Raw genomic sequence first — 27,476 nt, forward strand, 5'->3', positions numbered from 1 at the left:
AAATATTACATGGGAAATACTTGTGCTAAAGCTACTCATTTTTTATCTGAAATTTAGAGTTCACTGTGTGTCAAACTTTTATTTGTTCAATCTGGCAAGCTTACTAAAAGGAGCTGTAAACGTGTCTGAATGGGAACTACCAAAAATATTTTATGAAATAGATGACCTTTGTTGCCAACCTTGTAAGGATGGTTAGAATTGAAGCAGATATTGGAGGAGAGAGCCTCTCATTGAGGGTGAAAATTTGGAGCCAAAAGTAAGTCTGCAAAAGTACACGGTCTACTTGAAAAAATGAGTAGTCAGGTTTGACCAGAGAATAGGGTTCGTGTAGATGAGAAGTGGGCATTGAACTGTAGTGTGAGCAGAGCATGAAATGTCTTGAGCAGTGAAAGAAGTCCACCAGGAGTGGACCCAGTCCATCCTGCAGAGTCATGAGAGGTGTCGTGTCGGGGTGGCCATACTAGAACAGGGTTTGGGAAGTCATCCACAGGTAAAATGGTTCCAAGTAATCAAAGACTGGGGGTATGGGTGGAGGGGACTGTCCCATGTGGGTGTCCACTGGGATGTCTTCTTTGGAAACTGAGATGGGAGAGGCACTAGAGACGCAATCACTCAGATATGTGAGTGGTTTGAGGAGGGAGTGAATGGAAACAGATTCAGAGATGAGTCTTTGATCTCAAGCCATGTCCCTGGTGGTGTCATTAACAGAAATAGGAGAATTCAAGAGAAGAACGTATTTGAAGAGGTAAGAATGAATGATGATGATGAATTTGTAAATCAGATGACAAATGTGAGATGTGAGCACAAGATGCTGGTGGTTTTGCCCAGCGAGCAGGAAGGAAATATGTCATCAGATCTTCAGAGAGAAGATGAGGCAGGAGATGTTAATGTGAGACTGTTCAGGATCAAGGAAATCATTGGCACTGTCTCTATGTGAGTGATTATCCAATTAGATGAGAACAGAGAAAGGAAAAAGGGCCAAGAACTGAACTTTAAAGCCTGCCTATTTAGAACTAGGAGAATGAAGGGTAGTTACTAAACAATCAGTAAAGAACAGGTCAAACTTCAAGAGAATCAAATTTAAGGGGCAGTTTTTTTCCAAAAGGAAGTTTGCTATTCTTGTCTATTGCTGCAGAGCAGTGGTAAAGACGAAGAACGTTACAGTTGATGCAGTTGCAAACGACCTTCAAGAGAACCGTGGTTTGGGCAAACACAGACTTTACAGGGTATGGAAACAATCAAATGATGTAGCAGTAGGGGAGTAGTTAAATAAATGATCATGCAGCCTGAGCATGGGCTAGGCAAATTAAAAAGGAAGGAAGCCGGCCAGGCGCAGTGGCTCACACCTGTAATCCCAGCACTTTGGGAGGCCGAGGCTAGCAGATCACCTGAGGTTGGGAGTTTGAGACCAGCCTGACCAACATGGAGAAACCCAGTCTCTACTAAAAATACAAAATTAGCTGAGAGTGGTGGCACAAGCCTGTAATTCCAGCTACTCCGGAGGCTGAGGCAGGAGAATCACTTGAACCCGGGAGGCAGCCGAGATCGTGCCATTGCACTCTACTCTGGGCAACAAGAGCAAAACTCTGCCTCAAAAAAACAAACAAACAAAAAAAAAAAACAAAACAAAAAAAAGGAATGAAGTAGGAATATTATGTTCTGACAAGTCATTGACAAGACAGCATACATTTTCTTAAAGGAAAGTATAGTAAAGGAAGTGTAATGTAGAACCTTTAGGGTAGAGAAAGGAAAATAAAAACAAATGGAGGACATTTGCATATTTTTTTTTTTTTTTTCTTAAATGGCACACAAGATACTATCAAGAGTGATTACTTTTGGAGAAGTGGTACTTGGAAGAAGGCAAGCTTGCTTTTTGCATAGTATATATACCTTTTTATACTTCCTAGAACATTTTCTAATCTTATATATGTATTACTTCTATTTGTTCATTTTTATGTTAACAGTAAGGTGTTAACTGATTGGGAAGATCATGGAACAAGCATTAAGAAATATTTAATGTTAAAAAAGGCTTAAAGTTCTTGTAGACAAAGAGCTAAGAAATCAGTAGATGTAAAAAGGTGACATGTTTGAGAAGTTTGTGAGAGAATAAGTTGAGGGAAGGATTTGGGGAGAGGTGATTAGAGAGACTGGACTGTGTTTGTAGGCAGGGGGCAAGGCCCAGCTGTGGAGGAAAAATTTGAAGATGCAAGACCAAAAGAGAATAATGCATGAGGCCAGGTCCTCATGGGGCAGCTCTTCAGGGAACAGAAAAAACAGAAAATTGGATGAAGGAATAGAGGAATTTTGAGTTGCAGGGGAGTGAACTCACATAGGATAGTCTCCATGTTTTCAACAAGAAAGAGGGCAAATGAGGAGTAGGGAAGGAAAGGGACAAAGTTCAGAGCAGCTGTTGTGAGGAAAGCACTATTTGGCCATAGAATGTGAATAAAATAATTATTGAGTTGCAAGAAAAGCCTGGGTGAGGTTGCATAGCATCCTTTCGATGATGCCAGTGCTATAGTGACTTCCTCCAGCAGGGCAAGTTAACTCGGGTGCCGGTATGGAGAGAGCAGAGAGGAGACATAAGGAAGAGACACTGCATCATGGTTAAGCAGCTTGGGAGTGAAGATGGACATGTGTTCAAAGCCTCACTTTGCCATTTTCCAAGTTACTAACTTGCTTGACACTGTGTCATCATCAGTAAAATAAGATGTTAATATATAATACCTACCTCATAGATTTTATTTATGAGGATAAAAATGTGATCATCTGGGTAGTTCTTAGAGAAAGAGAAGTCAGCATAAGATTAGTGCTCAGTTACTGAGTTGCTGTGGTTCCTGAGAGATAGTCACACAGTGTGATCAGGAAGACAGAGGTCAACAACTGGATAGAGAGTGATCAAAAGCATTGATTCTGGAGCCAGATTGCATGGGATTGAGTCCCACTTCTGCTACTTATCAATCATGAGGCTTTGAGAAAGGCAAGTAATTCTCTCGCCTCAGTTTACACATCTCAATGAAGATATTTTTAGAACGTTGTTGGAAGATTAAAATGAGTTAATAAATGTAAAGTCCTAGAACAGTGCCTTCTAAGTGCTTTTTAAGATATAGCTGCTATTGTCATTACAACAGTAAAACAACAACTACAATAGCAAAATGAGATTTTTGAGTTTGGGGAACTGGAAAGGCAGAAATGTTACAAGATTCTAAAAAGTGCAAATATAATTGAAATTGCTTAGCATGGTTGGCCATGGCTAACCATTTAAAAGCTATTTTCTGATGCATTAAATTAAAAAAAAGTTTCCTTCTTGTTGACAGCACATATAAAGAACTTTAACAATAACTTCTGTTTCATCATATTTCAGCATGCAATTAAATATTTTGGCAGGGAACTTTGTATTAACACCACATCCTGTGTTGAGGGTGCTTCCTGGGGCGCCTGTTACCTGGCCTTCTATGGGATTCCATCTCCATGGCTGGCTGCCTCGTTTTCTATTTGTCTTACCCTTCTCAGGATGTGCTATATTTATCATATGGATTCCTTAGTAATTCACTTCCTCTTATGTATACCAATTCAAGTATGTTTGTTTTTCTGAAATGGGAGCAATGGCATTCTGCAATATCCAATAGGAGATAAAACAGAATATCATATGTTTGGAAAGGTACTCGCTATGTTCCTATGTTAATTCTCAGTCACTTATCTGAATCCTGCAAAATAGATTCTAATCTGGTATATAGTTAAGGTTGTAACATGAGCACTGAGTTAAATTTCCATTAGTAAGTGGCTGACATTAATACATCTTTTAGAGGGGAGTTATGTAAAGAGAAGGAGGAAAACCAACTAAAAAGCCCTTCTATAGAGTCCTTTGGGCACATTGGTGACAGTAAATGACTGGATATGATTATCATGCATAAAGCCATCAACCTTGTTAATACCCATTCCCTGAACTGTGAAGTTCAAAGGGTCTTTGAAAGGTCATTTAGTCCTTCTCCCCAGCTTTGGCCACAAAACTAAAATAAAATAACTGGAGAGTACTATAAAGTCGTGCGGTTTTTTAGAGACTTTCTGAAAGGAGATTTCCCAATCTCCCACAGAAATACAATTCAGGTTTTTAACAACCCTCATTGTAGAAAAGGTCATTGTAATATCTAACCAGAGTCCCAATTGCTATAATAAAAGGTCAAGTCCTCTTTTGCAGTTCTTGTTAAAGATGGTGAAGAGTTGGTTACTAGCTTCATCATAAATGAATGGTCACTGAGCACCTACCCAGATGGTAGGCCTCTTCTCTTCTTATAACAACACTTTATGTATTCAAAATCACCAGGAAGTCACTTTACAGCACCCTTTTCTTCAGGACAAATGAACCCATAAACATTTCCTCTCCAGGGTCCTAGTTTCCAGATCTCGATTAATCTTTTCAGCTTTCTCTGCAGATGCTTTGTGTCTGTTCCAGCCATGAGTACATTCCTCAGTAGTTTCTGACTAATTTGGAATACAAGAGGTTTCGCAGCCAGTGCTCTACATTGTTTATGGGGTTTGGGGCTTTTTTAACACCTGTAGATTGTAGACAGTAATTTTCTCTACCACCTGGTGAGTCCTCCCAAGCTTTGCCTGAAGCTTTTGTGACTCTAGGAAAGAGGAAAATAGGGATGAAGAAAACAGGAAAGATGTTTGTAACACATTGGTATGTAAAGCTTCGTTTATGACACGGAAAGTCAGCGGAAAGTATCCTGTGCTCACAAAGAGAGAGAATAGCCTGCTCAGTCAGGGCTTTTGTTCAAAATCACTTTGAGCAAACAAACCAGCCACACTGTACTTGAGAGACCGGATAGGTATAAACATATGTGTAAATGTAAATGAAAAGAGAGTCCTGGCAGCAGGGGTTCTAAAATCAACCTAAGACTGTGGTTTCTTTGATATTTCTCTTCTCACAGTTGGAGGCCAGACAAGCAATCAATAAAGAGCTGTTTGTGATGATTGGCAAGTTTCCCTGGGAAGTTATAGAGATAGTGTAGCTTTTGAAGAGTTTAAAGCAGTTAGGGAAAACAAAGCAACTCACTGGCATTTGGAAAATTAACAATAAAAAGTACAACCCAAATGGAAATCTAGGAAGTACAAGTGATACAAGTTGTTCAGAAAACGACAGGGCGGCAGCACTGACTGGATTGGCCAAGACAGAATCACCTTCATGGGAGAGGAGGACCTTGCACTGGGTACCTTGACTGATGGGTAGATGGAGAGGGCTAGGGTCTAGATGCCTAGTGGAGTTGGGGTGGGGGAGTGTATATTACACTGACCACTACATATGGCCTTTTGTTAGCAGGTGTCCATCTAGCAGAGATATCAATTACAGTTGCACTTGGGATGAATGACAATGCAATAAAGGGCTGAAAAGCTGAGCACAGGAATGGTTATGGGAAAAGTTGCCAGTCCCTGGGAAGTGACTGCACCTTATGGTCCTGTTGCTAGAGTAATTCTCCCAGGAATGAGGGGCAGAGGCCTCCAAGGTTCTTTAGGAGAGTCGTGTGCTTGTGTGCATGTATGCACATGTGTGTATGTGATGATTCTTCAGGGGCAATGCTTAAGTGCATATGTACTTATACACACACACACACAAGACTTTCTCCCTTCTCTCATGAAGCCAGAATAAAAAATCTAGAACTAAACCTTTGGACCAATACTGAACACATGAAAGAGAATCACTTCAACTTTTGTAAACACACAGAAATCTTTACAAAGAAAGCCACTGTGTGCTCTTGGAAAGAAAAATCAGAAAACAGCAGGATGGGGGTGTGGGTGGGAAGAGGAAAAAGAATGAGATGAAGTACAACCAGGTAGATCAAAAAGAGAAGGGTAAAAAGAAAAGAAAGAAGAAAGAAGCACAGTGACTCACATGTAGAAGAATGTGAGCTGTGGGTAAAGTCTGGTTCTGTCTCCTGAGGTGTAAAATGTGGCTTTGAGGACTTGTGTATACCTCTGTGACTGCACTTGAAATACCCAGATCTCATCACTACCTTGTCCTTACCACCTTTAGACAAGAAATGACTGAGAATATGAGCCACATGTTAATTCATCCATACATCTTCATTGCTGCCCCTCAATAAATATTTGTTGAGTTAGTGAAATTATTGTAAGCTGAATTTTGTAATTCCCAGGATAAACTGTTCTGTAAAATAATTACTGCTTTGCTTATCTCTCTATAGGCATCCCTTTCCTCTGCCGCTTAGCTTGTAGATCAAGCTGTCCCAGTGTCAGGGTGAGCCTTAGGGGAGCCAGTACTCGCCATGCAGGTCTCTGTCCTTTCTTTCCCTACCCTGTCCCTGAAGTTCCTCTACTCATTTTTAAAATTCTGTAATTTAGTATTTTATTCCTTTGAATTAAGTCAAATGGATTCTACAGATGTTCGTGGGAGAAGAAACACACTGAGCCGTATCAAACATTGATACTTTGGTCTGCAGGCATACATAGGGTTATTCCTAAAAGCAAGATCTATATCTGGAGGGAGAATGAGAATTCTGGTTACCTGGTAGGGAGGGAGTAGAAACATAAAAGACAAAACGTCGATCCAGGGGAACAAAGAAAACTTGTTCCTGCTGCTTGGTTTTGTCTTAGGATGTTCAGTGCCACCAAAATCCATTTCCAGCCCAGGCGTCTTGCCCTGGTCATCCTCCTGGCTTCTGGTCCTTCCTATTTTAGTACCTGGAAAACTGAGGATGCCTTTGTCTCTACTTTGTCAACTCAGCAACAAAGGAGTTGCATTCTGCACACTGCCAGGCTGCTTCTCTGTATGTGCTCATTTGCTGACCAGGTGTGTTCTCCCCAGATACACTTTTTAAGGTGAGAGTGTCATCAGTCAGCAGTGCCCAAGGAACTGGAGGAAAGGGAGGGAAAATGCTAGTTGGTTTCAATCCAAAGTTCCCTCACTGCTTCCCATACACTGGCATGATGCATCTGCTGTGTTCTGTGTTCTCTGTCTGCGCTGGGAATAATTATTCCCTCCAAGGCACTTAATTGAGTAGAGGGAAGGTGGGAGCTTAAGAACGATAGCTGCCCTCCTTCTTCCCCTACATGACAGAGGCACATGTGGAAACTGAGGTCGACTTTTATCATCTCAGCCATGGTTATGAGTGGTTGGAGAAGCAGGCTCCATTCCTGTCTCTCTCACCTTTGAATCATCATGAAGCTGGAATGGAAGTCTAAATCACACCCTGTTTCTGAGCAGCCATAATGCTATTCTGGCGATTAAAGGTATTTGATAAACCTCTGACCTTTCAGATGCTGTTTTTTTGTTTTTGTTTTTTTGTTTGTTTTGTTTTTGATGGTTGTGTTCTCGCTTGAGAATTATTTTTATGTGTTTATTGCCCCATTACTGAACCAGTTCTGCTTGATTTCCTCGTTCACTCTTTAATTTGGTAGTACCTTATTTTACACTCCACTAACTTTGTTGAAAATAAATTCACTTTCCTTGTGTGGTTAGTATTACTCATTTGATAACATAAGTACCATATTAGGGTGCAGTGAATGCATAGTAAGTGCTGCACAATTACAAGGTAAACATATGATAGGTTTATTTTATCCTCTAAGCCCACCACAGGGGTGACAGAGTCATTACTTTTAGACCCATTCAGTGTACTTACCACATAATCTGTAGGAAGATTAGCTATGTAGTTAGCATTTGCCATCTTCCATTTTCACACACCTTCTAAGATTACACCTCTTTGAGGCTTATGTTATCTCAGATAAATCTCGTGTGCTGTATTGCAGGAACCATCATGGATCTGCTACAGGAATAACCACACCCAACGCACCTCTAGAAAAAGGGTGAAAAGCAGCTACAGCACATCTCGTGGGGTGGGGAGGCACCCACATTCTAAATCCAAACTAACGCTTTTATTTTTGCTTTGCCCATGCATCCAATAGGATGGAGTAGGAGAGGTATGGGAGAAACAGCATGTGCCGTCTTAGCGACCCGTCCTCTTCCACAATAAATTATTAGAGTCTAGCATTTAATTGGTGTCAGAAAACATCTACCATGGACATAACAGCACCTGGGACCACGACCTTCATATCCCACAATAAAATTCTCTCATAATGACTACATGCCCTAAACTGATGTTGTCAGTGTACTCTTAATGATTTGTGCCAACGCTAAAATTCATATTTGTGAACTCTGGTCTTTTTCTCGACTCATAGACTTTGTGTTATCTCCTTGCCCTAGTCTGCTCTCTGCAAATGCATGTGCCCCAGGTTTCACATAAGCAGAGCAGATCACCCATATTTTATCACTGTGTGTGGGTCTGCCCTCGCTCTGGTAAAAGGAAAATATAAAAAGTGTTTTGCAGGTAAACATGACATCCTAAACTAAGGAGATGTCCGCTCTTACTAGAAAAAAATACTATTTTCTTTGCAAAATTGATTATCTTCAAGAGTCTATTACATGCTAAGCTACCTTAATGCAGTTAAGATGTTTACCTAGCATCCCTTTGATTTATACAAGGCATTTGAGAAACCCGATTATTGTGTGAAAATAAGTACAACTTGTGTTCACTGTACATCTGTCATTTTCTCTGAGCAGCAGCTCCAAAAATCCAATAGCATTTCCTTTTGTATCCCTGAGTGGTTCTTTGGTTTTGTGCTCATGCTGGTCACTTACGATTTCTCTTGTGTCTTTCAGGCATAGAGAATGCCAGCGACATTGCTTTGTACTCGGGCTTGGGTGCTGCCGTCGTGGCTGTTGCAGTCCTGGTCATTGGTGTCACCCTTTATAGACGGAGCCAGAGTGACTATGGCGTGGACGTCATTGACTCTTCTGCATTGACAGGTGGCTTCCAGACCTTCAACTTCAAAACAGTCCGTCAAGGTCAGCGGCGTAGGTCCCTCCACACCTCGTCCTCAGTACCATAGACTACGCTCGCACTGGACCCCAGCCTTCTCCTGGGCCCCGTGTGAAGGTAGCTCTTGGCACTGGGAGCCGCTGCCAAATTGTCTTCACACATGAACAGACCAGGCTGGGTAAAGTGGTCTGCTTATCTCCTTGTCTGCCACAAGGACAAGAGGGTCTTGGTTTATTATCAGCAACATTTTCAATGAGGCATTTCCATTTTTGATGTACAGTCAGCCTAATGAGTTATTTTATTTCAAATTATACTTCTTTTTAAAAATGTCCTTTTGAGAATGTATATTTAATTTAGTTAACCCAAGTATTGATTATTCAAGACCGAGGACTAACACGTATATCACAACCTCCCAGGTATATTTATTACCCTATTTATGAAGTGGAGTAATTTTGTTATTTCTATTTTAAATAAGTAAACAAAATTTAGAGAATAGATGATGGGTCAGCTAGCCAGGGGGAAAAAAATGAAATTCCAGCCTAAATGACTCTCAGCTGTTGCCAAGTCCAAGCAATCTTTAGTTGCGGGGGAAGGAAAATCTATCATGTCAAACTGTAGCAATACTCATTTTCAAAACAGAGTCATTTAATTCTCTTATAGGAACCAAATCTATTCCTTATTGCAAGGTGGGGATGAAACATACACGGCTTTCATTTTAGAAAAAAATGAGACTGTCTCTTTTCAGAGGATGAAGTTTTCTACCTTGACCCTCATCATCAATATCGTCACCTTTATTTCTGTTTATTGTGCATCAGTGATGCCTACAGCGTGGAACCAGAAGTCTCAGTGCAAGGCAGTGATTGACTAGACAGGCTTCTGAAGTGGAAACACAGGCATACTGGAAAAAAATTGAGAGATGGCCAGAGAGATGAGTACCTTCCCTCTTGCCATTCACTTCTGGGCACCTCAGAGTTAGGCCTCAAAAGGGACACATCCCCTACATCTGGACATATAGTTTAGTATATGTAGAGAATTGGAAATAAATCCAAATATAGAACTGATTTTTAAAGTGATATTACCCAAGCTGGAGTACAGTGGTGTAATCGTAGCTCACTGTAGCCTCCTACCCATGGGCTTAAGTGATCCTTCCACCTCAGCAGCTGGGACTGCAGGCACATGTCGCCACACCAAGCTAAGTTTTTGTTTTATTTCTATTTTTTCTAGAGACAGGGTCTCACTGTGTTGCTCAGGCTGGTCTTGAACTTGTGACCTCAACGATCCTCCCACCTTAGCCTCTGAAAGTGCTGGGATTATAAGAATGAGCTACTGGGTCAAGAATTGATTTTTATGCTACATAAAAAAAACTAGAAACATATTTTCATCAAATAATAAAATATCTTAGACCATAACACTTGAAAATAGAGGAGCAATATTAGCGTGAGAGACAGTTTTGTACATAAGACCATAGGCTTTGAAGTTAGATTTTAGGCTAAAACTGCTATCAGTCAGTCTGTTATCCTCTTAGTCTCAAGTTTTAGAGCTATAAAGTGGGGTTAGTAACATTGACCTCAAAGTGTTCTTGTGAAGATGATAGATTACCTGGAACAATATGGGTAAGCCCTTGGCATATGGGTGCTCACAAATGCGGTGAATAGAGTTCTAGAAGCTGGTTGTTTCCTCTTACCCTAGCACAGGATGCCAGCGTCTTCCATGGAGCACTAGGCAGCAGGTGAGAGGGGTGGATCCCTGGCCTACACATGTCTGGGGAGTGCTGACTTGCCTACACTTAAACACAACTTATGTGGATTGTGAATCTCTAAGACTATATTAGTCTTACCAAACTTATCTGGCCATTTTGTTTTATTTTTGTTTTTGGCCAAGAATATCACAGAACTAATGATACAAGCAAAGTATTTTGGCAAACGTCACTCTCTGTGTATTTATTATGGTAATCTGCCTCATGCTGATATCATGTGGTTTTCACCTCCACTGTCTTAGAGAGATCCATTTTTGAGCAATACATCAAGTGCCCCAGCAAGTTGAATACTGGGCCTTTTAAATAGAATGCCATACACAGAACAGACCAGGGACTTGTAAAAGGATTTCCAAAGAGAAGATTGGGGTGACCAGAGGTGGGTAACTGGCGCTGGTCAGACTTCAGTCAAGCTGGCAGCCGATTTTCTCTGACCCTGGATGCTATCATATGTACGTATATCCAGAATCAGGCATTTCCCACTCAAGTGCTATCTCACTCTAGGAAATATTTTTGCTTCCTTGTGTCACTTAGGCTAGGCAGATCTTCTAAGCGTAGTCAAAAATTAAACTTCAGAGGCCAGGGCTTGAGATAAAAGAGCCAGGTGACTGAGGCATATGGGCTTTTGAAGTCTCCATGGAATCTCCTGTTCTAAACTCTTTTCTAATCTAAGATGGGTTTTGGTCCTGCTTCTTGGTTGGGAAGACCATAAACAGGAGCAAAGCGGTCACCTGTAGAACTCAGTGCAGACCTGCTAGAAAGCACAACTCCCTGCTCCCTGATGGTGCCTGGGTCTTGATACAACATGCCCATGCATGGAAAACAAACAAACAAAAACGTATCATCAAGGATCCTTTAGCTTTATAGCATTATTTACTTCATCCAATTTGTGTATTTTTGTCTATTACTCTGGATTCTTAGAGCATCAGAACAAGGGGTGGGAAAAGTCAGGGTGATAGATTCCCTGCTGGCGTTGCTGCAAATTATGAAAATGGAAAAACAATAGAGGCTAATACAATATGGCCCAGAATTGCAACATTTTCAAAAAGATCATACTTTAAACAATTTTGTCAGGCCCCAAAGGAAAATTGTTTAATATGGTTTGGCTTTCAATTTGAGATGTCACATTGACAGACTGATATGGGTGGGAAGCTTGGGACTGAGGGTTATTTTGTTATTTACTAATAAATGAGATTACTTCATCACAAGAAAATATCACAGCATTTCTTTTTAATATTTGGCTTGGAAAAAATTGGTGAGCCCCAGCAGATGACAAAGCCCAATTTCTCATGTTTTTGCAAAGATGCTATATATTTTTTTTTTCCCCCCTTGAGACAGAAAGAAAACCATGCTAAGCTGCTCCCTATGTGGAATCTAAGCTTCTCGCTGTCTCTGGGTGGTGCATTCTTTCCCTCACAGAGTGACATATGGGTTATTAGAGCAAATTGGCTACTCAGATGTGGTGCGATTCATGAGGTGCCCTGACCCTTTTGCTCTGAGGACAAATAATTTCCTCCCCAGCTCCAGAATCTCTGCAGAATTCCATAGGAAATGCACTGGAACCAAAGTAGCTTCTGTTATAAACAGCACTACCTAGTCACCGCGCTGTGTCATCTCTTGCCATTTAAAATGAACAGATGTTATTTTTGCTCAAAACTCAACTGCAAAACATCTTTCTCCACCCTCCCCCCACTTTTTTTTTTGTTGTTGTTGTTATTTTAGCTTCTCTTTGCCAGTTGAAATAATCACAGAAACAATAATACCTGAGTTCGTTGCCGGAGAGAATGCCAGAAATACTTGTTTTGAAAAGATAGCAAGGAAAGATCTCTGGAAAGTGAAAGTTTTGGGTCAGTGCCATTTAGAGAATGGACTGTGGAAGCCAGGGCTCTTGATTCAAAAGTTCTAGTCACTAGCACCCAACCTGGCAGGGTGGGCCTGAAGAGCTAGCTTGGATTGGAACCGCTGGCACCCATGCAGGCTGTTGTACAGTTTGTAGAGGCAGAAGTACAGGGGTAACTGAGAAGCCTTTTAGTTTCTGAGTGACAAATCAATTTTCTTTTACCAGGTAACTCCCTGCTCCTCAATTCCGCCATGCAGCCAGATCTGACAGTGAGCCGGACATACAGTGGACCCATCTGTCTGCAGGACCCTCTGGACAAGGAGCTCATGACAGAGTCCTCACTCTTTAACCCTTTGTCGGACATCAAAGTCAAAGTCCAGAGCTCATTCATGGTTTCCCTGGGAGTGTCTGAGAGAGCTGAGTACCATGGCAAGAATCATTCCAGGACTTTTCCCCATGGAAACAACCACAGCTTTAGTACAATGCATCCCAGAAACAAAACACCCTACATCCAAAATCTGTCATCACTCCCCACAAGGACAGAACTGAGGACAACTGGTGTCTTTGGCCATTTAGGGGGTCGCTTAGTAATGCCAAATACAGGTGGGTGGTCAGTGTGTGTTTGTGTATTTTCTAACGTATAAATGGTTCATTTTTACACAGTTACTTCCCATCAGATTCATTTTATGATGTTTACCATCCCCTCATCAGACCTGCAAACACTGCAGCTCCACTAGTCCACTTGATTTACACAGCAAACCAGAACCAGCGCTGAGATTAGATTTTGCAGTCTTCATCTCAGCATGGACTGAATGCTCCCTTTGATTCCCTATTAGAGCTGACAACTATATTTGCCTGAAAGGTTTGGGTAGTCCCCAGGCTTTAAGCCCCTTTGGAGTGTATTTCCTAGGCATGATCAGAAAGCACTGAAAAAATTCTCTGGCATGACAGACCAGGGCCCCATGTTTACATGTAAGCATGGTTTATGTATGAGTTTGATAATTTAGATAATTTAGTGAAACGGCATCTCATCAGTAACTGACCTAATGAACACTCCATAGCCCTTGCTATAGTGTTACTCTCTGATGAGCAATCATGAGGGGTCGTTGTGGAGTTGCTCTTTTGAATTCAAACTTCAGTTCCAGGGCTGTGTCAGTATAATGAATGCTCACATATTTTTTCCTCCTTTTGGCTGGAAGAGAGGAGATTTTCATGATGTTTTGACATGATACTTAAGGTATCCAGCCCAAATGATATCCTTTCTATGGATTAGTTTTCAGAGTTGCTGCCTAAGACCTAAGTGGATGGTAGACAAGGTCAATTTCTGCTCGGATTTCTAAGCAATGAGAATTACGTAGTGCACTGAAGCAGGTAGTGATCTATTGGCTGCTAAGGAGGAAGAGAATCTGTTGGATCTGTGTTTATCAAACAACAGGTCAGCATTGAGTCAGGGACATTACAGTTTAGACAGATGTCTCTATATCTGTGGAGGATGGAACTAACCAACCTCTCAAATCAAGCATTTCATCCCATAAATAAAATCTGTAATAGGACTAGTCTGATTCTACCATTCTAGCTAACTGACCCCTCTAGTAGCTTAGAGACTGGAGACTGAAATTCATTTCTAGTTGAGGAATGTTGTCTTGTTCTCCCCTAGAGCAAATACTTCCTTAAAATCTTCATTTCAAAACGTATTTTACTTCATCAAAATAGCCCTCAATGGCAGCCATAATTGAAAGGTTTGTTTTGGGACATGGTAGGGATGTTGGTTCAAATGTGTATGTGTGTTAATGTGTGAATGCCTATGCATGATTTAATTCTTCCAGTTGGTAACTGGCAAATAGGAGACTTGATGGATAATGCGTCAATCAGCCATGTTTACCAATTAACTTTTCTGTAAGAATCTATAAACTAGACATGTGAGTCCTGAGGAAAGAAAAAGAATACCACCCTTGCCCTCTCAAAAAGAATAGGATGTATCAGAATTATACAAAGTTTGGCAGGGTGTGGTGGCACACACCTGTAGTCCCAGCTACTCAGGAGGCTGAGGTGGGGAAATCACTTGAGTCTAGGAATTCGAGACCAGCGAGGGCAACATAGCAAGTTGCTGTCTCTAAAAAAAATGACATAAAAACAAAAATATAGAATTATATAAAGCCGTGCATTGAGTTGTGCATTTATCTTATCTCTTTCTAGCTCATGCTTGGCACTTACAAGGCTCTCAGTGGTTATTAGTCGATAAACTGCCCATTACTCCTTCTCTCTCTTTGCATCCTCCTTTCTTAGTGTATGTATGTGTGTGTGTGCATCTGTTTATCCATGTGTAGAGGGAATGCCATGACCAACCTGTTCATTGGTGGTGTTTGTTGTTCATCAAAGACAGCGAGATGAAATCATGATGAACCAGAGATTTGTCTTCACCTCTGACTTGAGCAGCACTCTTATTGAAAACTAAAAGTTCTGACAGCATTGTCAGTGATTCCCAAACAGTTTCTCCCTGAAATGGGGCACTTTCAAAAAAGCTCCTGACAAGAAGTGTTGGACAAGATTGAAGCTGTTCACTAGGAATGAGTTTGATGTAAAATAACTGTGGAGAAATAAAACATATGCTACGTTATTTGCAGGAAATAAATGCAAAATATGCCCTAGGGAGCAAAAATATAAAGAAAGCAAGGCACTGAGATTAGATTGCTCTAATGTCATCCATCCTAAATTGTTGTACGGTGCCTGGCAGTGATTTCTCCAAAAGGTTAGGGTGGTCTCCACACTCTAGAAATTATTTATTATTCCAAATATAAAACAGGAAGCTCAGACTGGTACTTCTGTGGTCATATCAAATAAAAGGCTGTCAGGGTAGCAGGTGGAGTATGGGGGTATTATATTTTTCTTTAATCAGAGATAACTGGAGAATGACATATTGAAATGAATTCTACTTTAGGGGATCATAGGCATAAAGCTGTCCCAGAGTATCTCTCATTCTTCACGATCTGTAATTTGCCACTTCCCATGTGCCTTTGTGTATGACTATTTCAGACTCCACGTAGTATTTGCATGTTCGGGCAGGAGGAGCAGGAGAAGTATGTTTGAAAGATAACACCATTTCTGATTGAAGAGAGAAAAATCATTTAAAGCTCCAGTGATCCTATAGATTCAGGTTGAATTTAGGAGTATTCTGAATAATGTCTCAATCTAAAGACAGAGAATTAAGCTGACTTGAAAGGAATAAGGTGTGATCTGCACAGACAGCTCTTCCTCAATGGTCCTCACACATACATCTTCTGTTTTGTTATGAGAGTTGGCCATCAGGCTATGATGATCTACAGAAGCTAACATGTCTCGAAACCTGGCATTTTTACTAAGAATTTTGAATCCTGTTTCATTTATATCTTCATGATGTGTTTATTGGCTTCCTGCTCCATGAGTGGCATTGTGATAAGTGTAATTGATTTAATATTAGTATTATTGCTTGATGATAGTTTCCTGTACTTCTAATTTGGAAGAATTCAGACTGCATGTCTCTGTCATCATAATGACCTAGACAGCCTGAAAGAGCAGCAGCAGAGAGGAAGTTTTAAGTCAAACTAAAAGAAGACAGAATGTCGAGGGCATGTATTCGGGTTGACTTCCAAGCACACTGGATGTCCTGTGTATTGCAACTTGTGGTTAGCAGCAGGGAGGGTTATAATGGAGGCCCCTTCATTTGGCAACTACATTTAAGGAAGAATAGACAATAGAGGGAAGAGCCTCTCTAAGTGTGGCAATTATAGTTCTGTTGACATTAAGGTCCAGAACATAAATGGATCTCCATGCTACAAAGCTGTAACCAAGATTCAAATGTGCCTTATTCTTAGTGCTGGTGAAAGATACTGATAACTAGCATATTACTGAATAATGCTTATAATGTGAATCATAAATAACTTGTTTTGCAATGAGGTTTACATTTTTTGTTTTTATAGCTGCTAACAGGCACATAGAAGGAGATCAGGAAAGCCTGCCATCTCTAGATTTAAATTATCATAAGCAACCTGAAAGTTTTCTGAGCGATTACATTAGCCCTAATGAAAGGAAAAGAAGGCGAGAGCTGCCTTATTCAGTTAGAATGGCAATCATTAAAAAATCAGGAAACAACAGTTGGAGAGGATGTGGAGAAATAGGAACACTTTTACACTGTTGGTGGGATTGTAAACTAGTTCAACCATTATGGAAAACAGTATGGCAATTCCTCAAAGATCTAGAACTAGATGTACCATATGACCCAGCCATCCCACTACTGGGTATATACCCAAAGGATTATAAATTATTCTACTACAAAGACACATGCACACGTATGTTTATTGCGGCACTATTCACAATAGCAAAGACTTGGAATCAACCCAAATGTCCATCAGTGACAGACTGGATTAAGAAAATGTGGCACATATACACCATGGAATACTATGCAGCCATAAAAAAGGATGAGTTTGCGTCCTTTGTAGGGACATGGATGCAGCTGGAAACCATCATTCTTAGCAAACTATCACAAGAAGAGAAAACCAAACACCGCATGTTCTCACTCATAGGTGGGAACTGAACAATGAGCTCACTTGGACTCGGGAAGGGGAACATCACACAATGGGGCCTATCATGGGGAGGGGGGAGGGGGGAGGGATTGCATTGGGAGTTATACCTGATATAAATGATGAATTGATGGGTGCTGACGAATTGATGGGTGCAGCACACCAACATGGCACATATATACATATGTAACAAACCCGCACGTTATGCACATGTACCCTAGAACTTAAAGTATAATTAAAAAAAAACAAAACAAAACAAAAAAAAAAAACAAAGAATAGGAGGGTGCCTTGAGATTTTATTTTGTAAGGATCTTACTGTTTCTCTATTTCATTTCTTTTTTTTTGTTTTAATACTTTAAGTTCTAGGGTACATGTTCACAATGTGCAGGTTTGTTACATATGTATACATGTGCCATGTTGGTGTGCTGCACCCATTAACTCGTCATTTACATTAGGTATATCTCCTAATGCTATCCCTCCTCCCTCTCCCCTCCCCACAATAGGACCCAGTGTGTGATGTTCCCCTTCCTGTATCCAAGTGATCTCATTGTTCAATTCCCACCTATGAGTGAGAACATGTGGTATTTGGTTTTCTGTTCCTGCGATAGTTTACTGAGAATGATGGTTTCCAGCTGCATCCATGTCCCTACAAAGGACACGAACTCATCCGTTTTTATGGCTGCATAGTATTCCATGGTGTATATGTGCCACATTTTCTTAATCCAGTCTATCATCGGTGGACATTTGGGTTGATTCCAAGTCTTTGCGATTGTGAACAGTGCCGCAATAAACATACGTGTGCGTGTGTCTTTATAGCAGCATGACTTATAATCCTTTGGGAATATCCCCAGTAATGGGATGACTGGGTGAAATGATATTTCTAGTTCTAGATCCTTGAGGAATTGCCACACTGTTTTCCACAATGGTTGAACTAGTTTACAGTCCCACCAACAGTGTAAAAGTATTCCTATTTCTCCACATCCTCTCCAGCACCTGTTGTTTCCTGATTTTTTAATGATTGCCATTCTAACTGGTGTGAGATGGTATCTCATTATGGTTTTGATTTGCATTTCTCTGATGGTGAGTGATGATGAGCATTTTCTCATGTGTCTGTTGGCTATATGAATGTCTTCTTTTGAAAAGTGTCTGTTCATGTCCTTTGCCCACTTTTTGATGGGGTTGTTTTTTTCTTGTAAATTTGATTGAGTTCTTTATAGGTTCTGGATATCAGCCCTTTGTCAGATGAGTAGATTGCAAAAATTTTCTCCCATTCTGAAGGTTGCCTGTTCACTCTGATGGTAGTTTCTTTTGCTGTGCAGAAGCTCTTTAGTTTAATTAGATCCCATTTGTCAATTTTGGCTTTTGTTGCCATTGCTTTTGGTGTTTTAGACATGAAGTCCTTGCCCATGCCTATGTCCTGAATGGTATTACCTAGGTTTTCTTCTAGGGTTTTTATGGTTTTAGGTCTAACATTTAAGTCTCTAATCCCTTTTGAATTAATTTTTGTATGAAGAGTAAGGAAAGGATCCAGTTTCAGCTTTCTACTTATGACTAGCCAATTTTCCCAGCACCATTTATTAAATAGGGAATCCTTTCCCCATTTCTTGTTTTTGTCAGGTTTGTCAAAGATCAGATGGCTGTAGATGTGTGGTATTATTTCTGAGGGCTACGTTCTGTTCCATTGGTCTATATCTCTGTTTTGGTACCAGTACTCTGCTGTTTTGGTTACTGTAGCCTTGTAGTATAGGTTGAAGTCAGGTAGCATGATGCCTCCAGCTTTGTTCTTTTGGCTTAGGATTATCTTGGCAATGTGGGGTCTTTTTTGTTTCCATATGAACTTTAAAGCAGTTTTTTCCAATTCTGTGAGGAAAGTCATTGGTAGCTTAATGAGGATGGCATTGAATCTATAAATTACCTTGGGCAGTATGGCCATTTTCACAATATTGATTCTTCCTATGCAAGAGCATGGTATGTTCTTCCATTTGTTTGTGTCCTCTTTTATTTCACTGAGCAGTGGTTTGTAGTTCTCCTTGAAGAGGTCCTTTACATCCCTTGTAAGTTGGATTCCTAGGTATTTTATTCTCTTTGAAGCTATTGTGAACAGGAGTTCATTCATGATTTGGCTCTCTGTTTGTCTCTTACTGGTGTATAAGAATCCTTGTGATTTTTGCACATTGATTTTGTATCCTGAGACTGCTGAAGTTGCTTATCAGCTTAAGGAGATTTTGGGCTGAGCCAATGGGGTTTTCTAAATATACAATCATGTCATCTGCAAGCAGGGACAATTTGACTTCTTCTTTTCCTAACTGAATACCCTTTATTTCTTTCTCTTGCCTGATTTCCCTAGCCAGAACTTCCAACATTATGTTGAATAGGAGTGGTGAGAGAGGACATCCCTGTCTTGTGCCAGTTTTCAAAGGGAATGCTTCCAGTTTTTGCCCATTCAGTATGATATTGGCTGTGGGTTTGTCATAAAAAAGGTCTTAGTATTTTGAGATACGTTCCATCAATACCGAATTTATTGAGAGTTTTTAGCATAAAGCGCTGTTGAATTTTGTCAAAGGCCTTTTCTGCATCTATTGAGATAATCGTGGTTTTTGTCTTTGGTTCTGTTTATATGCTGGATTATGTTTATTGATTTGCGTATGTTGAACCAGCCTTGCATCCCAGGGATGAAGCCCGCTTGTTCATGGTGGATAAGCTTTTTGATGTGCTACTGGATTCTGTTTGCCAATATTTTATTGAGGATTTTTGCATCGATGTTCATCAAGGATATTGGTCTAAAATTCTCTTTTTTTGCTGTATCTCTGTCAGGCTTTGGTGTCAGGATGATGTTGGCCTCGTAAAATGAGTTTGGGAGGATTCCTTCTTTTTCTATTGATTGGAATAGTTTCAGAAGGAATGGTGCCAACTCCTCCTTGTACCTCTGATAGAATTCGGCTGTGAATCCGTCTGGTCCTGGACTTTTTTTTGGTAGGCAATTAATTATTGCCTCAATTTCCGAGCCTGCTATTGGTCTATTCAGGGATTCAACTTCTTCCTGGTTTAGTCTTGGAAGAGAGTAAGTGTCCAGGAAATTATCCATTTCTTCTAGATTTTCTAGTTGATTTGCGTAGAGGTGTTTATAGTATTCTCTGATGGTAGTTTGTATTTCTGTGGGGTCGGTGGTGATATCCCCTTTATCATTTTTTATTGTGTCTATTTGATTCTTCTCTCTTTTCTTCTTTATTAATCTTGCTAACGGTCTATCAATTTTGTTGATCTTTTCAATAAACCAGCTCTTGGATTCATTGATTTTTTAGAATGCTTTTTGTGTCTCTATCTCCTTCAGTTCTGTTCTGATCTTAGTTATTTCTTGCCTTCTGCTAGCTTTTGAATGTGTTTGCTCTTGCTTCTCTAGTTCTTTTAATTGTGATGTTAGGGTGTCAATTTTAGATCTTTCCTGCTTTCTCTTGTGGGCATTTAGTGCTATAAATTTCTCTCTACACACTGCTTTAAATGTGTCCCAGAGATTCTGGTATGTTGTATGTTGGTTCTCATTGGTTTCAAAGAACATCTTTATTTCTGCCTTCATTTTGTTATGTACCCAGTAGTTTAGGAGCAGGTTGTTCAGTTTCCATGTAGTTGAGCAGTTTTGATTGAGTTTCTTAGTCCTGAGTTCTAGTTTGATTGCACTGTGGTCTGAGAGACAGTTTGTTATAATTTCTGTTCTTCATTTAATGTAAAGCTACATTAAAGAGAATCCCTGCCCTCCTTAGACTCTTCTCTCTTGGCCAAGGTGCAGTATTTTCTTCATAGCGTTTAAGAGGAAAGAGAGGACGTTTAAGAGGCAGTGAGATGTGGCTTCCTGTGCCTTCCCTTCCTGCATTGTATGATTTTATGTAAGGAAGGCTGCTAGTTTTTTCAATCTGACATTGACATGACTCTGGTTAAGTAACCTTTCACCTAACCCTTTCTAGCTTATTTGCTAGAAAGGGTCATACTGGTTGCGCAATAACCTATAAGGCTCCTGAGCACATCAGATACTTTCACTTTCTGTTTTTCTTGACAAAATGCAACACCCCACTGAGTACCACCTTCAACTTGCTTCCAGATGCACCATTGGTAAGACAGCTTCCTCCCTATCATTTCATGTAGGATTGCAGGAAATAAACAAATAGAGAAATATCTTTTTTAAATTTTGGAGCAGATTAAGTGATGCGTGGATAAACTCTTACGTTCTCAGATATGTTTAATACTGCCTGGTCTTAGAACACTCAATCTTTTAAAATAATTAATGCTGGGATGACTTAAAATTAAAAAAGAGTAATTTGAGTACTCAGTTGAATAATATGCCCTTCTTTATGTCACTGTTATAAAACAATGTTTTTCCTGTTATAATCTTGAACCTTAAACTTTCCAAGGATTGAGATTTCATAAATTGCCATGAGAAAGTAGCTTGTTTTCCAGGTATCTGTAAGATGCTTGAGTGAGGAACTTCAAGATAATTGGAAAACTCTATGAATAACCTGTTGGCTTTTTCCATTTTAGGGGTGAGCTTACTCATACCACACGGTGCCATCCCAGAGGAGAATTCTTGGGAGATTTATATGTCCATCAACCAAGGTGAACCCAGGTGAGAGACAGAGAATGGCATATTAAAGACAGTGGCTCATGCCTCTAATCCCAGTACTTTGGGAGGCTGAGGCAGGCAGATCACTTGAGGTCAGGAGTTTGAGACCAGCCTGGCCAACATGGCAAAAGCCTGTCTCTACTTAGGTTACAAAAAAAGTAGCCAGGCATGGTGATGCATGCCTATAATCCCAGCTACTCAGGAGGCTGAGGCTAGAGAATCACTTGAACCTGGAAGGCAGAGGATGCGGTGAGCCAAGATCGTGCCACTGCACTTCAGCCTGGGCGACAGTGAGATTCCATCTGAACAACAACAACAAAAAAGACATTTTAAATTTGGAATGGAACTTCTGTAGAAAATCTGAAACTATTAAGAGAATGAGACTTAGAGGTGTATAGATTAGATCATAAACTCCTTGACTCTAGAAAGGAAAAAAAACAGTTGCAAAACTATTGGCTGAAATGAAACTATACACGACTCCACGTTTTTATGGTCACCAGTCTCTACACAAGAGACACCAAATGGAAAAGAGTGAATTGTTAGACAGGTCAGAAGTAGGGCCACTCCATAAACAGTGAGCGTCTCACAGAGTCTTCCTCTCCAAAGAAAATATCCCCAGAGGCACTCACTGGTGCTAAGCCTTAGGCAAGTACATACAATGATTGATTCGTGATCCTTTTAAGTTTAGCAGAAGACCTACTCTGTACTGCCTAAGAGACAATTTCTTAGGCAATTTTCGCCAATGTAAAAATATGATCTGAAACTTCAACTGCTTTCAGGCCTGACAAATTTCAGCAGCATTAAATTCAATTACAGGGACAAATACAAATCTTGTTGCATTCCCTTTTAATGAAAGTAGTTGGTTATTTTCTTAGTGCAAGTATAATATTTTTGGAAATGTTGTCTTCCTCCACACAAGATAAACCTAACTCCTCTTCAGAAAGCAATTTCTCTCATAAACTAGATATATACCTCTAGCATTTTTAGTCATAACATCTTGGTTATTTTAGAATAGATTCTTTTGGTTGTTGTTAGCAAAGAACACATGAAAGAAAAACACTGGGAGGAAAAATAGCCAGAGAAACAGATGGTTTAAACAGATTTTGATAGCTATTTCTATTAAAGGATTTATTGGTGCCCAGTAGTTTTAACTTCCTGCTGTACAGGGCTCGAGAGGCATGGAAGAAAAGGTTCTGCCATTTGGTTGTGAGGCTGGCTCTTAGGGGATTTGTGTGCAGGTTGTGCTGTGTTGGGATCCCACATTATTTCCCCTGCTGTCTAAAGCTAGATTCTTCAGTTGTATATCTGAAAAAGTGCTGATGTCTAAATATCTCCACTTGGCACCTGGAGGGGGAAAGAGGCTCAGAAAGTTGGAAGGGTTTACCCAAAATCTTAGGTTAGTCACTTAAGCAGACCTAAAAATGGAGTTCCCTGGATGGAAGTCACCCCTTTTTTACCCATTGGGTTGATTTACTTAAGAAACCATATTTGTTTGAATTTGTGGTTATGGCCCATTACACATATGCTTTAAAACATATCATGCTGCAAAAATTAAGCGTGAGGTATAATCCAGTCCGCCTTCCCTGAATCACAGCTTCCTATACACTCCTAGCTGTGCATCCCCATCCCTTGGTTGTAATTGATCCACTGAGCCTGTGTTGAGCTTATTCGTCTCAAATCCATCCCCAGCGTCATCCACTTCATTACATGAGAACCAACTTACGCAATTTCGCATTTTCCAAGGCACCTCATTTACAACTTACCTGCAATTTTAAAGTAAGAGTGAGGAATACCTAGAACTCGCAAGAGCCCAAAGATCTCAAAAGACAGGTTGGCCTCCTGTGGTCACCCCTTGAAAGCTTTGTAAGCTCCATGGTAACCAATTTGGTTTATCCTTCTGTGTCTACTGCTGCCAAGGAAGGTGGACAGAAACAGAAGAACCTTATCTAACACTTTAGATCTGTAAGGTATGAATTTTTCTCTCTACTAAACTGTGAAAAAAACAAAATTAGAGGAAGCTGCATATTCCTTTTCAGGGAGCTGAAACCTTCCCAGATGTTATCTCTAAGGAAATGACCTGTCACTGGGCTAAAGGCCATTTACCTTCCTTGACAAGCCTCACTCCCTTTTGATAGCTCACAACTACCTAGAAAAACACTGAAAATAGCAAATACCCTTCTACTACTTCTTTTTAAGCTGGAGTGTATTATTTCATCTATGTAAGGAGGCTGCTTGGGTCTGGTTTTTCAGCTTTTAATCTTGTGATTAATCAGGAAAGGCCAGTGTGTCATCTTTTCTTTGTAATATCACTTGAAAATCCATTTTCATTTTGGACTGTATGTCTGCCATTCTGAACTTGTGCTGAGAACAAGGCCCGTTTTCCTCAAAGTTCGTGGAGCTGGAATGCACTGCTCAGTTCCTTTCATCTTTATCTCTGGAGCCACCGTGGTTCCCTCCCTCTTAGTTCATCCTGAGAACTGGATTTATGAACTCTCCATCACCTCCACACACACACAGCACAGTAGGATCTTCCAAACCACATCTTTATGCTGTATTGAAATTAAATTCTGCTCCATTTTTCCTATTGACTATACATTTCTGTTGCCCATGTCTGAGTTACAGCCCCAATATAGCAGGGTAGTGATGTAATTGAAGTGGGACTGGTATGTTTAATCAGGGCCTTTAATCCATTCTAAAAATTGGGTTAAAGAAGTGTAGAGGGGTGAGGATGGCTTCCTGGAGATGTCATTGAACTGAGTCCTAAAAGATAAATAGGAATTAGCCAGACAAAGCAGTAAGGTCTGTAAGTCAATGATTCCCTTCCTCCACAATGTGTTTTCCTATAGTTTTCTATAGAGGTTTGAAGGGTAGAGGGGTCTAAACCCAGTGATTTTTTTCCTCCTTTAAAGTCACCCTGATGCCAGAACATTGCATTCAATACCATCCTTCCAATGGTAACCCAGGCCTTGCCACAGGCAAAGAGTTGGTTTAATGCATTATCCCATTTATAACATAGAGGATATTTAGCTACATTGTAGGAACAGGTACTGGAGTGGCCTGACACAAAGGCCATGGCATGAAATTGGAGCTGTCAGAATTAGCCTACTGGTGAGAAGCCCTGGGGCTCCTCCTGGATCAAGGGTATATAAGCCATCCATGCTAGATGTGGCCTCCTCCCCTCCACAGGGCTTTACTCCCTCTGCAGGGGAGGAAAACAGTAGTAACTACTCTCAAAAAAAAAAAAAAAAAAAAAAAAAAAAAATAGCCTGTCTCATTTCCCAAACTTTAATTTGAAAGATTTGGGGCATTTCCCTCCCTTCTTCTTTCCTTTCTTTCCTTCCTTTCCTTCCTTCCTTTCTTCCCTTCCTTTCTTCTTTTCCTTCCTTCCTTCTTTCCTTCCTTCCTTTCCTTCCTTTCCTTCCTTTCCTTCCTTCCTTCCCTTCCTTCCTTCCTTTCCTTTCTTTCTTTTCTTTCTTTCTTTTCTTTCAACAGTTTTGCTCTTGTTGTCCAGGCTGGAGTGCAATGGCGTGATCTCAGCTCACCACAACCTCCACCTTCTGGATCCAAGCGATTCTCCTGCCTCAGCCTACCTAGTAGCTGGGATTAAAGGCATGTGCTACCATGCCTGGCTAATTTTACATTTTCAGTAGAGATGGGGTTTCTCCATGTTGGTCAAGCTGGTCTCAAACTCCTGACCTCAGGTGATCCACCTGCCTCAGCCTCCCCAGGTGCTGGGATTATAGGCGTGAGTCACCGGCCCAGTCGGGGTATTTCTTTTTTCTTTTTTTACATTTTATTGGGAATGTTTTTGAGGGAGGGGAAATTTTATTCTACTCACTTTAGATCTTTTTTTTTTTTTTTTTTTTTTTGAGATAGAGTCTCTGTTGCTCAGGTTGGAGTGCAGTGGCGCCATCTCGGCTCACTGCAACCTCTGCCTCCCAGGTTCAAGTGATTCTGTCTGCCTCAGCCTCCCGAGTAGCTGGGATTACAGGCACCCGCCATCACACCCAGCTGATTTTTGTATTTTTAGTAGAGGGCATATTGGCCAGGCTGGTCTCGAACTCCTGACCTCGGGTGATCCACCCGCCTTGGCCTCCCAAAGTGCTGGGATTAGAGGCATAAATCACCGTGTGCCCAGCCTTTAGATCATTTTTATAAAATTAAGGCATTCAAACGGGATTAAAAAATCAATCTCATTTCAGAGGTTCTTTTCACTGACATTACAATAAGAGAATGATACAGACAAAGCAGGAAGTTCCGCTACCCCTCTCCTCTCCTCTCCTCTCCCCTCTCCTCTCCCGTCCCCGCTCTCCTTTTGCACCCCACCCCTGACCCCATGGTTGGAGAGGAGAGAACTGGACCTGAAAATTATTATATGGGGCTTTCTTCTGAAAAGCAATATAATGAAACCAAAGGCAAACATTCATTTATTTTTCCAATTACACTGTCATGTGGATACTCCTGACCAAATGCTTAGACTAAAATTAGAAATGTTGTAAGTTATCTTATTGAAGAATTTACAAAAGAACACATATTTTAAAGTTTGGGCTCAGCCCAGATGGGACATTTCAACCACTTCTGTTAGATGGTATGATCTGCCCAGTAGACACATTTTGGGTAAGGATTGAGAAGGTAGAGATGGTGGTAATAGAAAACATTATCTTTTTTACGGTACTTAGATGGTACCATGGCTTTAATAGCAAGCCTTGAAATAAGAGCAAATACAAGGCTAGAAAGGCAAAAAGAATCTAGCTCTGGAAAATGGAGAAGAAAGGATAGAATTTCATTCCCAGTAATGGGCTCACAAACACTGCAGTATAAGCCATTACTGTGGAGATCACTGTGATTTTTCTTCCCCAGTAGCAAAAACCACACACACACAAACAAAATTGTAAACACACATGCACGCACCTCCTCATATATCATGTGGACCTAAGCACTCAGAAATGTCCTTGGACTATTTGAGAGGACCTCATCTCCAAAAGAGTAAAAAGAAAGCAGGTATATATCTTTTATTAATGAGATTAAAAGATGGGCCAGCTGGTCATTCTCTTAATAAGAATGGAGTTTTTATGATATTAATCTGTTCATAGTGAACTATTCTTTATGTTATAGCAGACATTCGTGGCCATTCTAAACTGCCCATCTCAGTAAAATATGAAACTGTGTATGCTTTTCCTGGTACCTTTGAGGGCCTTGATTTTTCAGAAGGTAACACACCCTCTTTTGCTGCTAAGCCCAGGAGTTTGAGACCAGCCTGGGCAACAAGTGAGGACTTGTCTGTATAGAAAATAAAAATAAAATGAAACAAAATTAGTCGGGCATGTAGTCACAGCTACTCAGGAGGCTGGGGGGGGAGGATGGCTTGAGAATGGGAGATGAAGGCTGCCATGAGCCAAGATTGCACCATTTCACTCCAGCCTGGGCAAGACCCTGTCTCAAACGACAATGAAAGAAAAAGGGGTCTTAAAAACCAAATTACACTATTTTAATAACTAGATGTTACTGAACAGTTATATAAGAAAAATGAAATGTCTTCAAGGGACCCTGCTACTATGGATGGTTTCACCAAGCGTATTTGTTAACAATTACTAGGAAAACCAAAACCATAGCTGATATATTTCATACCATAATAGGTTAAGCCCCATTAGCAAACCCAGTTATTTAAATGAATGATCATATTGCAGTGTGGTATATACGGTGACCAGAACGAAAGGATGGACCCTGTTTAAAGCCTCAGGGAAAGTTTCAGAGAAGTAACAGTTGTCTTATAAACTAGAAGAGTTAAAGAGGTTCCTTTCCAAGGGAGTGGTGTGTTCAAAGGCACAGAGGTATAAATAGCATCACATATTTTGGAAACTAAGCGAAGCAGAGCAAAATG

The 27,476-nt window shown here is 40.5% G+C and overlaps 1 protein-coding gene across 2 annotated transcripts in view; it reads left to right on the forward strand.

Annotated features, from left to right (window-relative positions):
- UNC5D (unc-5 netrin receptor D) overlaps positions 1-27,476 on the forward strand; it is a 580,897-nt gene that overhangs the window by 493,188 nt on the left and 60,233 nt on the right. For both annotated transcript variants that reach the window (XM_023214650.3, XM_023214651.2), the window contains exons 9-11: positions 8,675-8,860; positions 12,653-13,030; positions 21,514-21,598. In XM_023214650.3, coding sequence (XP_023070418.2) covers positions 8,675-8,860; positions 12,653-13,030; positions 21,514-21,598 — 649 coding nt within the window. The remainder of the gene's footprint in view (positions 1-8,674; positions 8,861-12,652; positions 13,031-21,513; positions 21,599-27,476) is intronic.

Source organism: Piliocolobus tephrosceles, chromosome 7 (genome assembly GCF_002776525.5).
Source record: "Piliocolobus tephrosceles isolate RC106 chromosome 7, ASM277652v3, whole genome shotgun sequence".
NCBI lineage: Eukaryota > Metazoa > Chordata > Mammalia > Primates > Cercopithecidae > Piliocolobus > Piliocolobus tephrosceles.